Consider the following 12,609-nt stretch of genomic DNA (forward strand, 5'->3'; position numbering starts at 1 on the left):
GGCTACGACTGTGCTGGTCCGCCTACAGGCGTGGCGGTCTGTTTTTTGCCTCCTTGGGTGAAATGGTGTCATCTTGTGGTGGAGAACTGCTGCAGCACCATGTCTGTTGTACGGTGGCATAGAATTGCATAAAATTACTGAGTCTGAAACACTTTCACAAACCTTAAAACAGATGAACAATAACCAAAACATTTTTACATTTCATAAGACAAGTTTTCATTAGCTGAAAACTTAAATTTTATAAAACAAATGTACAAAAAGTCCAACACAAAATTACAAAGAGTGAAACACTTTTACACAACTAATTTACAAAGCCTGATACAAAATCACAAAGTCAAAAACACGTCAACAAAATTTGAAACAAATTTACACAGTCCAATCTAAAACTACTTTCAAATCACTGAAACACTTTCAAATCATGAAAGAAATTTACAAAGTCTAATAAGAAATCACAAAGTCTGAAACACAAAAACATTTCTACAATTCTTTATTCTTTCTTATTTATTTATTTTGAACATGTATAGAAGTAAAAATAAAAATAATTTAAAAAGTAAACAAACAAACAAACAAACAACAAAGAACAATCTGAAATTGTCACCATAACAAATACAGTCACCCATGCTTTTGTGAAAAAAAGGGAAAAAACAAGAAGACTGTTGACAATATCTTGCATTTGACGCATGTTTACATGTTCAAAAAGGAGTAGGCAGAAGTAAAAACTTATTTAATCCTACCCCTTTATTACCAGTTACTACAATCAAGATTTTATTTATTCATAATTTAATAATAATTCAATTCATAATACATTTTAAACCTTACATTGCACAAGACAAATTTACAAAACACTTTTACACGAGCTGAGACAAAATTCACAAGTTGTACAACACTCTTACAACTTCTGAAAGATATTTACAATCAATACATTATGGAAAAGCAATGTACCAAATACCAGAAGCAACCCGTTTCAAGTTTTGTAACGGTGTTTCCAATTTTGTAATTTTGTAATTTTGTATTGGATTTGTTTTTTTGTCAAATGCAAACTTGTTTTGTCATTTGTAAAAGTTTTTTTTTCTAATATAGATGAAATGTAAAGATGTTTTTTTCAATGTAAACTTGTCTCAAATTTTGTTCCAGAGTTTCTGACTGTGTAATTTTGTATTGCACTTCCAGACTACTATTCTATTGACATGTTTGGTGCCTTAAACATAAGATAACCTAAATAAAAATGACTAGATCGTTGTAAGTTATTCATGGAAAGCGTTTTCGTTCTATTTTTAAGGTACAATACATTGGGTCTAAATAAACCACCTACTTTAGAGTCGGTTTATTCGATTAATTTTATTGGTAGATTATTAGCTGCTTAGACTTGAGAAAACACTCCTAAAACGATTCTTTGTTGTCATTGAGATGGAGCGCATTATGGCATCTGAATTCATAGCAGTCTATCACAAATGGGGGGCATTTAATTCTCTACGAGGAAAAACATAGTTTTGAAAGGTGTATGCATAAAAAAAGGTAAGTTTCATAAAAACGGCTGTATTTTGTAGAGTAACCTCCGAACCACTGGGGGACACAGTTTCTCCACAGAGCCGGTTAGGTTAACCGAAGACCAACGGATAGAAGAAAGGAACAGTTTGTCCCACCGGCGTTTTATTTAGCAGCAGAAGGTCGTCCGTATCTTGGTTTTATTTGATAATAATGAGTACCTAAACCGGTTTACCTAATTTGACGTTGTCAAATTAGTCGCTAAAAAACGTGGGGAGATGTGAGTATTGCTGAAAAAGGGCAGAGAAACGCGGCCATACGTCGCGTTTTGCTCGGGTTGGTTATGAAACCTTGCTAGCTAAGGTTTGCTAACGTTAGCAGTTGACTATCGTAACTAACGTTGGTGACGCTGACTGTAATGAAAGTGGCTGAGGCGCTACAGAAACGAAAGTGTACTGCTATCTCTCAAATGTTATTTATCTCGGCAAGTCAGTTTATCTTAACACTACATATGACCGTGTTAAAGTAGATTATTTAGATCTTGAATCCCACTGCCCGGCATTGGATCAGTAACCGGGTTCCACTGCTCAGACCCAGGATCCCCCTTCTCTTGAACTGAGTGGCTGGTTTGATGGCAGCCACGGCCGGTGCCCGGCGGTTACCTATGGGTGTGCGGACATTCAGTGACTTTCTTCAGATTGCCACTGTTGGCTCCCCTCGCTCGTGTCGTACAGCGGTTCCCAGGGGATGCGTGCGACAGAACATCAGGTGAGTCAGTCACGGACACTACAGGCTATTATTATAAGTACCTACAGTTAGTCCTTCAGTAAAGAGCAGCCGACACATTGCCTCCCTTGGATCGAGTGGTATGGAGCGATAAGGTTACAGGCTAACTATAACAAGAATGGACATATACATTCTTTTCCTGTCTCACAAGTGTGATGATTGTGTGTGAGAGAGTATGGGCTGTGTGACTTGGGTCACTCAGGACTGACCATGGCGTATACAGCACCAGTACCTACACCTTAGTAATATCGATGTTAAAGTATGATTAAGGTCCGACAACGTTGAACAAGAATATAGCTGTGTTGTTTTTTAACCGAATAGCAATGCACAGTATATATCTCGATATTTTTCTCCTGGATCGATAACAGAACCCCAGCTTTAAGTCAGATCCAAATACCAAATTAAATGTCGATCAGTCGTTTGTTCACAGAGACAGACAATGTCACATTGTAAATGACAGAATAACTAATAAAACGACCTGTTTGCGAAATTAAGGAAACGAATCTAGAATAAATTCTTTACAGGTATAAAAAAATCCCACATCCATATTCTGACCTTAACATTTCAAATAGATTATCTTGTGGCCTTTAAGTATAATACTATAAATGGTACTAACTGTAAACAATCTTCTTACTGAGCATTATCCCTGGCATCTACTTGTTGAATGGTTATATGACATGTGTAACACTATTTTAACACAATATAAACTATATGTCCATTTACTGATATTGTGTTGCCCTGTATCTCCTTTGAAAGTTCATTGATTTTTTGACAGAACTGAATTCATCACCTAGCTTTCGTTTGCTGATTAATTTGAGATTCCTACAGTCTAACCAGTATTTTTTAGTATTGACAAAGGATTTTATAACTCAAAAGTAGGGAAGCATGCCATTCCTTTTTTGCATATATCCAATATGCAGATATTTACAAATTAATTTCAATCAATACTCTTACTTGTATGTAGTTCAGACCGATAACATAAGTACTTAAAACATACTTTACTACTAGTGTAAGGCATGATGACGAGCAAGAAAAAGACTTCGGCTGAGGAAGGTCTGTTGGTCAGCCTTACACTCCACTAACTTATTAATTTGTACTGCCAATGTTTACACCTGATCTTGGCAGATTTTTACTGCCAAAATATCAGTTGCAAATATTTGCGGAAATGTTCATATCTGCCAATACCAGAAGAAAAGAATCTTACAACAGAATGGGAGAAACACAACAGATTTCATGTAAAATTGCCAGGTGTAAAACTGACATTTTCAATTTAAAAGCAAATATCTTCAAATACACAAAGCAATATTTATTTGGATTGAGTAGTTGATATCGCACCACTGCAGTGTTATAGATAGATGGATAGAGATAGTACACTGCCTGGCCAAAAAAAAAAAAACCGTCGCCACCTGGATTTAACTAAGCAAATAGGTATGAGCCTCCTATTGGATAATTACTGCATGGGCAATTATCTTCCAGCTGGCAACAAGTTATTTAACCCCAGCTGATGTAATGAGTAACTTCTCATTTCTTAAACAATGGATTTTTTCTTCCCTAATGGCATGGGCATATTCCAAGATGACAATGCCAGGATTCATTGGGCTCAAATTGTGAAAGAGTGGTTCAGGGAGCATGAGACATCATTTTCACACATGGATTGACCACCACAGAGTCCAGACCTTAACCCCATTGAGAATCTTTGGGATGTGCTGGAGAAGGCTTTGTGCAGTGGTCAGACTCTCCCATCAACAATATTAAAATTAATGCAACACTGGATGGAAATAAATCTTGTGACATTGCAGAAGCTTATCGAAACAATGCCACAGCGAATGCATGCTGTAATCAAAGCTAAAGGCGGTCTCCAACGAAATATTAGAGTGTGTGACCTTTTTTTGGTGGCGACTTTTTTTTTGGCCAGGCAGTGTATATGATGTCTTTTTATGGGGATTTTCTTGTCTAACAACATTTTAACACATGATCTTGGCACTTACCAGCAACAATTGTTAATTTCTTTGACCATACTATACCCTATGCTGCCACATCACTTGAGCAGTAAAATCCTATGCATCTTAGTTTATACAAATGGCAAGTTAAGCAATCTTGTTTGTTGTGTGTAAGGAAAGGTTGGTTAACTCCTTGGCTGAAACATTTTTTAAAACTATTATATCATCCTGCACCTTGTGATATTGTAACCTTGCAAAGCTCCCATCGGAACCGTTTCCCATCCGCCTGGTTAGAAAGTTACAGGACCAATCAGTGACAAGGGGCAGTACTTTCAGGCGCAGCAGAGTCGTGACGTAAACAAGCAGCAGCAAGAGCTGGTGCAGTTATAGAGGGAGAGATTAGCGTGGCTTCTGCTTAAGCGCCAGTTTTATTAGAACTTGACCACATTTCTTCATTAAAAGAAGAACAAAGAACTGCAGTGAGTTGTTTGCTTTTCAAAATTTACAAAAGTCGAGTACTTGCATGTCTATAGTCGCCATGTTTCAGGTTATTCCTCAGTAGCTGCACAAGCACAGCTCAATAGCAGCTACTGTAGAGGTCAGGGAGGTCTTCATAAGTCAAAAGAGTTGAAAACATGACTCGAAACAGCTCTGTACTGTCACACTGCGATTTTATGTTTGCAGGGAAGCTCAGACATTCTTCACATGTCGCATAAGCACACTTATGTGGAGGAAAAAGCAAATAAATGGTTTTAGAGTCCCAACTTACAAACAAAAGCAAAGTACCGGTACCAGGAGCAACTCCAGTCTGACCGCCAGGTGTACAGGTTACGTCCTCACGGCGCTGTGCGTCACCATAGTAACCAAAAGCATTTAAAGAAACAATACACCGAAAGGCGATCATTACAGTACGTCAAGTATTTTGTTGCTCTTATTGGCCCGTAGAGATGTGACAGACAGAACATTTCATCCTTTTCTCAAACGTTTCAAATTGAAACTTTCCCAGATGGATGTGTGAAACACGTCCATCTGGCGTGTCAGGTTAGTGATATTGTAATTTAGCAAGAAATCCCGAGACAGTGCCATGTCCAATAAGTAATAATGTATTGTTTTGATGGTAGCACAAAAAAGGCAATACTTATAAATTCAATTTAGCCACACCAATGTCAATACAAATATCTATCTACAATATCTATCATGCAGATATTGTGCATCCCTAATTGTTCCAATTACACCTACATTAGCTTCTACTCAAAATGCGTCTGTCAAAATTCTACAGCCTGCCAAGAGGAGCAACAAGCCTGAGTGTGTCATTACAGAGTTTTTCTATTCACATTACAGGCCCAGCTCAGAAAATACCAGCACACTCACAACAACAACCTTCTATAAGCTGCTGTTCCACTGCTCTCTGTGCACCACTCAGTTTAGTAGCTTTACACTGGAATGTAGGGGCTCTTTTTGCTCAGGACTGTGCCTGTGGCAGTTTGAATTCTTTCTAGAATCTGGCTTACATGACATTTTCTTTCACCTTTTAGACACTTGTCATCATGTGGCATTTTGATGACAAGAACTCCCAAAGTGCTTTGCCTTCAAGACTGGGACACGATGACTGCTGTTCCTCAAAGCAGAAACTTCATCAGTCTCACCAACAAAAGGAAGGAGTACTCTGAACGTAGAATACTTGGGTAATTTTCCACCATGAACTAATACCAATTTTACATCACAAGTGTTTTTATTTTGTGATTCTTAAACTTTCAATGCTTGTTGTCATAGCTTCTCAATGCAGGAAATGTACGATGTGGTGGCCAATGTCGACGAGTATAAGAACTTTGTTCCATGGTGTAAGAAGTCCCAGACCATCATGAGACGAGCAGGCCACTCCAAAGCCCAGCTGGAAGTAGGTTTCCCTCCAGTGGTGGAGAGATACACATCTATGATCACTAGTGTCCGACCTCATCTAGTTAAAGTAAGTACCAGAAGTTTCTCTTAGTCTGTTAGATCTGTGCATTAAAACTGTATTAGATTATTGTATTAGATTGAAAAAATGCCTTTTTTCTTGTTGCATTCTTGTGATGGTTTCTTATATGGTCTTTTATTTCAAATTACATAATCCGAAGCCCACTAAATCAATTTAAATGATTAAAAAACAATTTGGGTTGCAGTTCCTCTTTAAGGAGTAGATGGTGGGTCCTTAGACCCGACCAGCTGAGAACCACTGAGCTAGCACACTTATCTCAAAATGTGTCATTCTGATCACAGAGTTTGTTTCTTGGTTGGCTTTTAGGCTGTGTGCACAGACGGAAAGCTGTTCAATCACTTGGAGACAATATGGCGCTTTAGTCCTGGCATTCCTGGCTATCCCCGAACTACCACCGTAGATTTTTCAGTAAGTAGCCTGCAGTTCGGTTACAGTGATCATTTACTGGGTAATGTTTAATCTCTCTAACTTAGAAATGTAGAATCAGGACACACATCTGTTTGGAATTTCCCCTTGCGGGACTAATAAAGGAATATTTTATCTTATTTTATCTGTATCAGAACACAGCTAACAATCCAATGTAAATTAGAGATTCAAACTTGAGCCACAAATCTGTTTGACACTGTATACAACCAATCAGTGATAAGGTTTCCTCACTACCTTATAAGCAACAGAAAGGACTGAACCCAAAATCCTTCAGTTAACAAAATTAAAAAGGTGTTTTCCCCTGCTCTTAAGGATAGACTAAAGGCTACATTAACAAGGCAGTTGAAAGTGATCCAAGTCAGATTTTTTTGCTCACATGTGACTCAGATCTGAGACCTTTTCGTATTGGATACAGGCAACTGTCTAATGAGGTTCTAAATCAGATACAGATCCGATCTTTTGGAATTTGGACCGCAAACAAAAAAAAATTAGATCTGAGCAAAAGTTCAGAATTGAGTGTTAAGGCCTGCAGTGTGAATGTAGCCTATGGTAAGATAATACCTCATTGATCCCCACCTGACAAAGCTTGACCTTTTACTTTTTAAGAATCTGCATCTGACTGTTGTAACTTTAGCAGTCTTTATAGTCTTTATTACCCTAATTTTGAAAATCACATCAGAATTAGTATCTAATTTTTGGGCTTATACCTTTAACTTTTCTACATCCTGCTCTTGAACTGAGATTCCTCAGATGAATGATACTACACTAGGGAAAAGGGAAATGACAGCTTTTACATTGTGGACAAAAATGCCAAATGGAAAAGAAAAGCTAACCTCTAGCTTCAACCAGAACTAGATAAAAAAAATCACCTTCATTCCCAGAGGCAAAAAGCATCCATCAGATGAGTAGTATATCAACATTTTCTCTCACATTTGACCATTGAAACAGGTCAGAGTTTGTCTTACTGGGTCCCATTTTCTGCCCTTTGAATATTTGATTCAGCAGCTAGATACACCAGATAACAACAGATAAACATTGGTAACTGATGTATGTTCATTCCACATTATTTGGCCAATGTTTAACCAATGTGCATCCCTAATATCAACACAATACCTATTTTTCTCCCGCAAAAAAACAACTTTTAATGTATTTACAGGTGGTTCTATGATGGTCTGTTCCTTAGTAAAAGGCAGTGTTGTCACACATCATTTATATGTAATATAATTGGTGTTAAGCCAAGACTGCTAGCTCTAACTTTGTAGTTATTGTACAGACATGAATGATACCAGTCCTCTCTTACATCAAACATGATAATATATGCCACAGTTTATAATACCTAGTCTTTCTGGTTTATTCTAAAGAGTGTCATTTTTTGTATTTCACAGATTTCCTTTGAGTTCCGCTCCTTGCTGCACTCCCAGTTAGCCACCATGTTCTTTGACGAGGTTGTAAAGCAGAATGTCGCCGCTTTTGAGCGGCGAGCCTGTAAGCTCTACGGCCCAGAGACTCGTATCCCACGAGAGCTGATGTTTCACGAGGTGCATCAGACGTGATTTCAGCAGCTGCGCTCTCTCATCTGGCCTTAAATCAAACCAACCTTTATTGTTTTTCCATCCATATGACCCTGCATGAAGCTGCTTATTCGGCAAAAACTTCCAAGTCTTCACCACCGCAGACATCCAACTCTTGTTGGCAGTGTGTTAGAGTTCCTGCTTCAACATATTCTTACTTATCTTCACCTCCTTGTGTTCAGTCAGTCCACTTTCTGTCTACCTCCACTGAAAGGGATCCTTGTTCAGCAGAAGAGACTGATCACTGCTATCACTTCATGACAGTTTAAGCTGTATTTATGAGAACAAAACAGTAAATACTTTGAACATCATAACACCAATGGTAGAGAGTCGACTATTATTTAAACAGCACAGTGGCACTAAAGAAATAAAAGGCACAGACTTTAAACTCTGAACTTGGATCTTTTTCATAGTTCACTGTGACTTTAAAGTTTCATTCCACACTGAAACTTTATCAAGTCAAAGTGCGTCCAGTTTTTAGTTCACTTCAACACTTGAATCAGCTTATTATACTGTATCAGGACAGTGTCATCTTTGCCTTTACTTTGACCTTTTTGTTCAGATAGGTTTAATATATTTTTTTGAGCTTTAGTAAACTTGGTGCAGAAACATAATTCATTTCATCCTTATTAATTTATACATTTAAGCACATTTTATCTGTTTTATTGGGGTTGGAATTAAATGTGCCATGTTAAGTGTTGGGAGATCTTTAGTCACTGAAAGCTGTGACAATATTATTGAATGACAACATTAAGTATAAAGGGGAGAAAAGCCCTTTGCATTATTAGGCTGTGCCCACAAGGACTAAGGGAAATTAAGCTTTAACTTGCCTGATTTTGTGCTGTGATAATTGTGTTTTTGGACATTGAGACTTGGCCTGCAATTTCAATAATGCTTTATTTTACAGCCCAGCACTCGTAAGTGCTCCAAGGATAAAATATTAAGAGGAACCGCAGTAAATCTGACAAACAAGAGCACCTTAATTTACAGAGTGTAAAGAGATAATTTACAATATAAGAGATAGTTTACAAGAGATAATTGAGATGTAAATTTGTGAATTAAGTTGTACAGACACAAATGCAACAAGCAAAGCACAAAAATGCAGTTTTGCTTCTTCTGCAGTGTTTTTATGTTGGTCCATTTTCTCAATGTCATCAGAGGACATGACTCCTGTTACACATGCTGTAAGATTAAAAATACACTGCTGGGCGGCAGAATAAAGCTTTATTATACATCTTATGGGTTTCATTTATTTGGTGCTTTTATTTAAAGACATTATGATGCGTGGATTTAACTAAAAGGAAACAAAGTCACCAACATTTTCTAGGATTTAAGTTTGGCATTGTAAGATTTCAGCCACATTTAAATAGGATACTAGCACATAAATTACTAGCATATGGCATTATTCAGATAAAGGGCTCATCAAGGTCAGTGATTGTATTGGTAATAATTTAAAAGTTGTGGCTACAAAAGTCCGTCCTCATTTCATGCAGGTCTTACATCCAAATTCTCCAAGTCTCATACTCCAAAAAAAAAAACCTTTAAAGCTGGAGTTTGGTTTTGAAGTTCATGTGGTCTGCGTTGGTAAGGGAAATGGAAGTGAAGGGATAGTAAATCATCATGCATGAAGAATGTTTGTGTATTACATTGAATCACTGTTACATAAAATAAAACAATTCTTACGATTGTAAAAATGACATTTTTGAGTGCTATATCTTTAATAAAATAGATTAAATCTATTTTATACCATATTCTATTCAGGCATGCTGTTCATATTAGTAAAGTTGCATCATGGAAGAATGCACTGTTGCTTTATTCTTTTGCTAGAGATGTTTTATATTCAGTATATCAACAGACTTGAGTTTTATGCCAAGTTTTATTATTGTAGGTGCCAATGCTCTGTGATTCATAAAAAACTGAAAGGATATTTTAAAAAGGTGGTAGTAGAAACCCAGAAATATGATCACCTAAGCCCTCCAACCCTTCAGTATTCCTCCTGTCCTGTTCTGACCCTTCCCCTCATTCATAGTGTTAGCCTTGTATGTATAAAAGTATGGAAACATTGCAATCACTGACTGAAGAGTTACTACAATAGAATATATTGCCATATTTTTGCAGCCCGATCACTATTTTTTTGTTGCAAGCTGAAGTGTATCTTTGTAAATACTGTGGGTGTATTTCAGAGCTTTATTATTTAAATAAAAAAGGCAGGTGGGATCTGTGTGCTGTTTTTATTCACATGTTTATAGGTTTTTAACGGTATGGGCAATAACTGAAGGGTTTTGATCTGATACATAAAAATGAGTCTTTGTCAATGTAAATGCAAACAAGCAGAGACAGGAGTCCCAAGACAGAGAGGACAGGCAGCTGACGGACAAGAAACCAGAGTGGGGTGATGGTATGTGGGCCAGTTATTAATAAACAGCACGTAGGACAGACGGAGGATTCAGACCTTGGGTCTTCTTTCTTGTCAATTGTATGCAAGGCTGTCCGTACGGGGGGATATAGGAGAGTGCTTTCAGGGGCTCAGCTAAATGGGGGGCCCATGGAGGTCAGCAAAATCATGGTCCATTGTAAAGTTGAACTATGATAACCATACTTTAATTTTTACCTAAATGAAAGTCACTCTTGTAAAAAAAAAACAAAACAAAAAAAAAATTTTAATTATTAATAATAATAACTTTTAAGTTTAGTTTACTTAGGCTGACATATGTGGCCTTCTTTAGAATGTAAACCCGTTTTATTAAAAGTAGAATTACAATGGTTAGAAGTGTCAAAAATGGGGTTAACAGAGGCATTGATGAGTGCAAAGATGCAAAAAATGGTTAAAAGTGGTGAAAACAGGCAGGAAAATGTAGTGAAAAGAGGTTTAAAAGGCAGAAAAGGTGAGAAAATGAGAATAAAATTGGAAACAATTGTTTGAAATTAGCAAAACGGGTTTGTACTGGAAAAATAAAGTGGCAAAAACATGTTGAAGTAGCAAAATGGGGTGGGAAAAAAGGGTTAAAATGTGGCAAAAATGGGTAAAATGTATGCTAAATTGATAAAAAGTGGTAAATAATGGTGGCAAACATGGGGGTGAGGTGGTTAAAAGGGTTAAAAAGAGGCACAAATGAATGATTTCACCATCAGAACCCAATAATAGCTCAATGTACTTTTCAAGTCCAAAATGAAGTAAATGTGAGCCAGGATGCTAGCACCAATGCTACTGATCAAACACACATTCACTGATACCAGTAACTCACAGCTGGGGAGGGCCCATTCTCTGGTTTGTCAGGAGCCCAGCCAAGTCTGTGGGCAGGCCTGATAGTACGTGCAATATTATTCCTGATTGTATGTACAATATTACTCAGACCTAGCTTGTTAAAGAAGGTGATACAAAACACATCAGTGAAGACAGGGTTGCTGCACACTTTTAAGACTTTCTAAGACCCAGTCAAAGTAAAATTAATACCAGTCTTTCATAACACTGGGACTATTTAGTCAGACCCGCTGGCCTTTTTTTAAAGTATATTGCAAAAGGCAAACAGCTGTTCCATGTATTTTTGTTCTTGAAGCCAAAGTTGCCTGAACTTGCACTTCTACAATTTCCTTTCATTCAACTGAACAATCTCAGTCAAATTTAGAACTAAATATTTTAACAAATTAAATATTTTTCCATGTTTATAAGGATCTGTGGGAGTCCTAATAAAGGATGCAGAGGAGTTAAAAGCAGTATTGCATTTAAATGTTTTTATCTTGAAGCCTTGTTTCCTAATTGTAATGACTCCAGGCTGTCAAAGTGAGAATTTGTTCATTCACACAGCAAATGTGTTACACCAGAACCATAATTAAAATGTGGCACATCAGACCTGAACATTACAGGTCATTTAACAAGGTGTCTGTGTTCATTCTTTGTGGTATAATTTCCTAATCCAAAAACACTTGGATCATACTTCACCTACATGAATTTAGGACTTACCTTTCAGATTTTATGGTAGAAAGATTCTCTTTTAGTTGGATTATTTAGTGTATTTTTGGTTATATCAAAATTCTAAGGAAGTCCCCTTGTCCAGTACCAGCTCTGATTGTATCTGTGGTGCATCAATTCAAGTTATGCCAAAAAGGGGGGACATACTTTTTTGAGTATGTTAGAAATATAAAGTTAAAAAAGCATGTCCTGCTGCATAAAACTGTTTAAGATATTTTCCTTTCTTTTTCCATGATAAAACAGAAATTTCACATTAAAAAATGAGGCAGTTGGCACATTCTTTGGTGATGTAAAGAAACTCTAACCTGAAATCTTGATTTGCTTCACAACTGTCTCTAAAACAGAAATCTCTGGGGAGATTAGTAGATGGATATGCACCTTTGAATTTAACTACAGTATTTTAATTTGAATGGTTCAAAAAAAGAAACACTACACTTAAAATTAAATGAGCAT

General features: G+C 37.0%; 1 protein-coding gene across 1 annotated transcript; it reads left to right on the forward strand.

The window, feature by feature from the left end:
- The first annotated feature begins 1,625 nt into the window (after window positions 1–1,625).
- coq10a (coenzyme Q10A) lies at window positions 1,626–10,403 on the forward strand. Its single transcript, XM_041800332.1, has 5 exons — window positions 1,626–2,253; window positions 5,747–5,896; window positions 5,985–6,177; window positions 6,496–6,597; window positions 8,001–10,403. The coding sequence occupies exons 1-5, from the start codon at window positions 2,117–2,119 to the stop codon at window positions 8,166–8,168; spliced, it is 750 nt and encodes a 249-aa protein (XP_041656266.1). The 5' UTR covers window positions 1,626–2,116; the 3' UTR covers window positions 8,169–10,403.
- Window positions 10,404–12,609: the final 2,206 nt, after the last annotated feature.

Source organism: Cheilinus undulatus, linkage group 11, assembly GCF_018320785.1.
Source record: "Cheilinus undulatus linkage group 11, ASM1832078v1, whole genome shotgun sequence".
Classification (NCBI taxonomy): Eukaryota; Metazoa; Chordata; class Actinopteri; order Labriformes; family Labridae; genus Cheilinus; species Cheilinus undulatus.

Excerpts from the sequence above, each read along its gene's own strand:
- coq10a (XM_041800332.1), top strand. The coding sequence starts at position 2,117 with ATGGCAGCCACGGCCGGTGCCCGGCGGTTACCTATGGGTGTGCGGACA. Across the intron at positions 5,897-5,984 it reads TCTGAACGTAGAATACTTGG|CTTCTCAATGCAGGAAATGT; the intron begins GTAATTTTCCAC and ends TTGTTGTCATAG. Across the intron at positions 6,598-8,000 it reads CTACCACCGTAGATTTTTCA|ATTTCCTTTGAGTTCCGCTC; the intron begins GTAAGTAGCCTG and ends TGTATTTCACAG.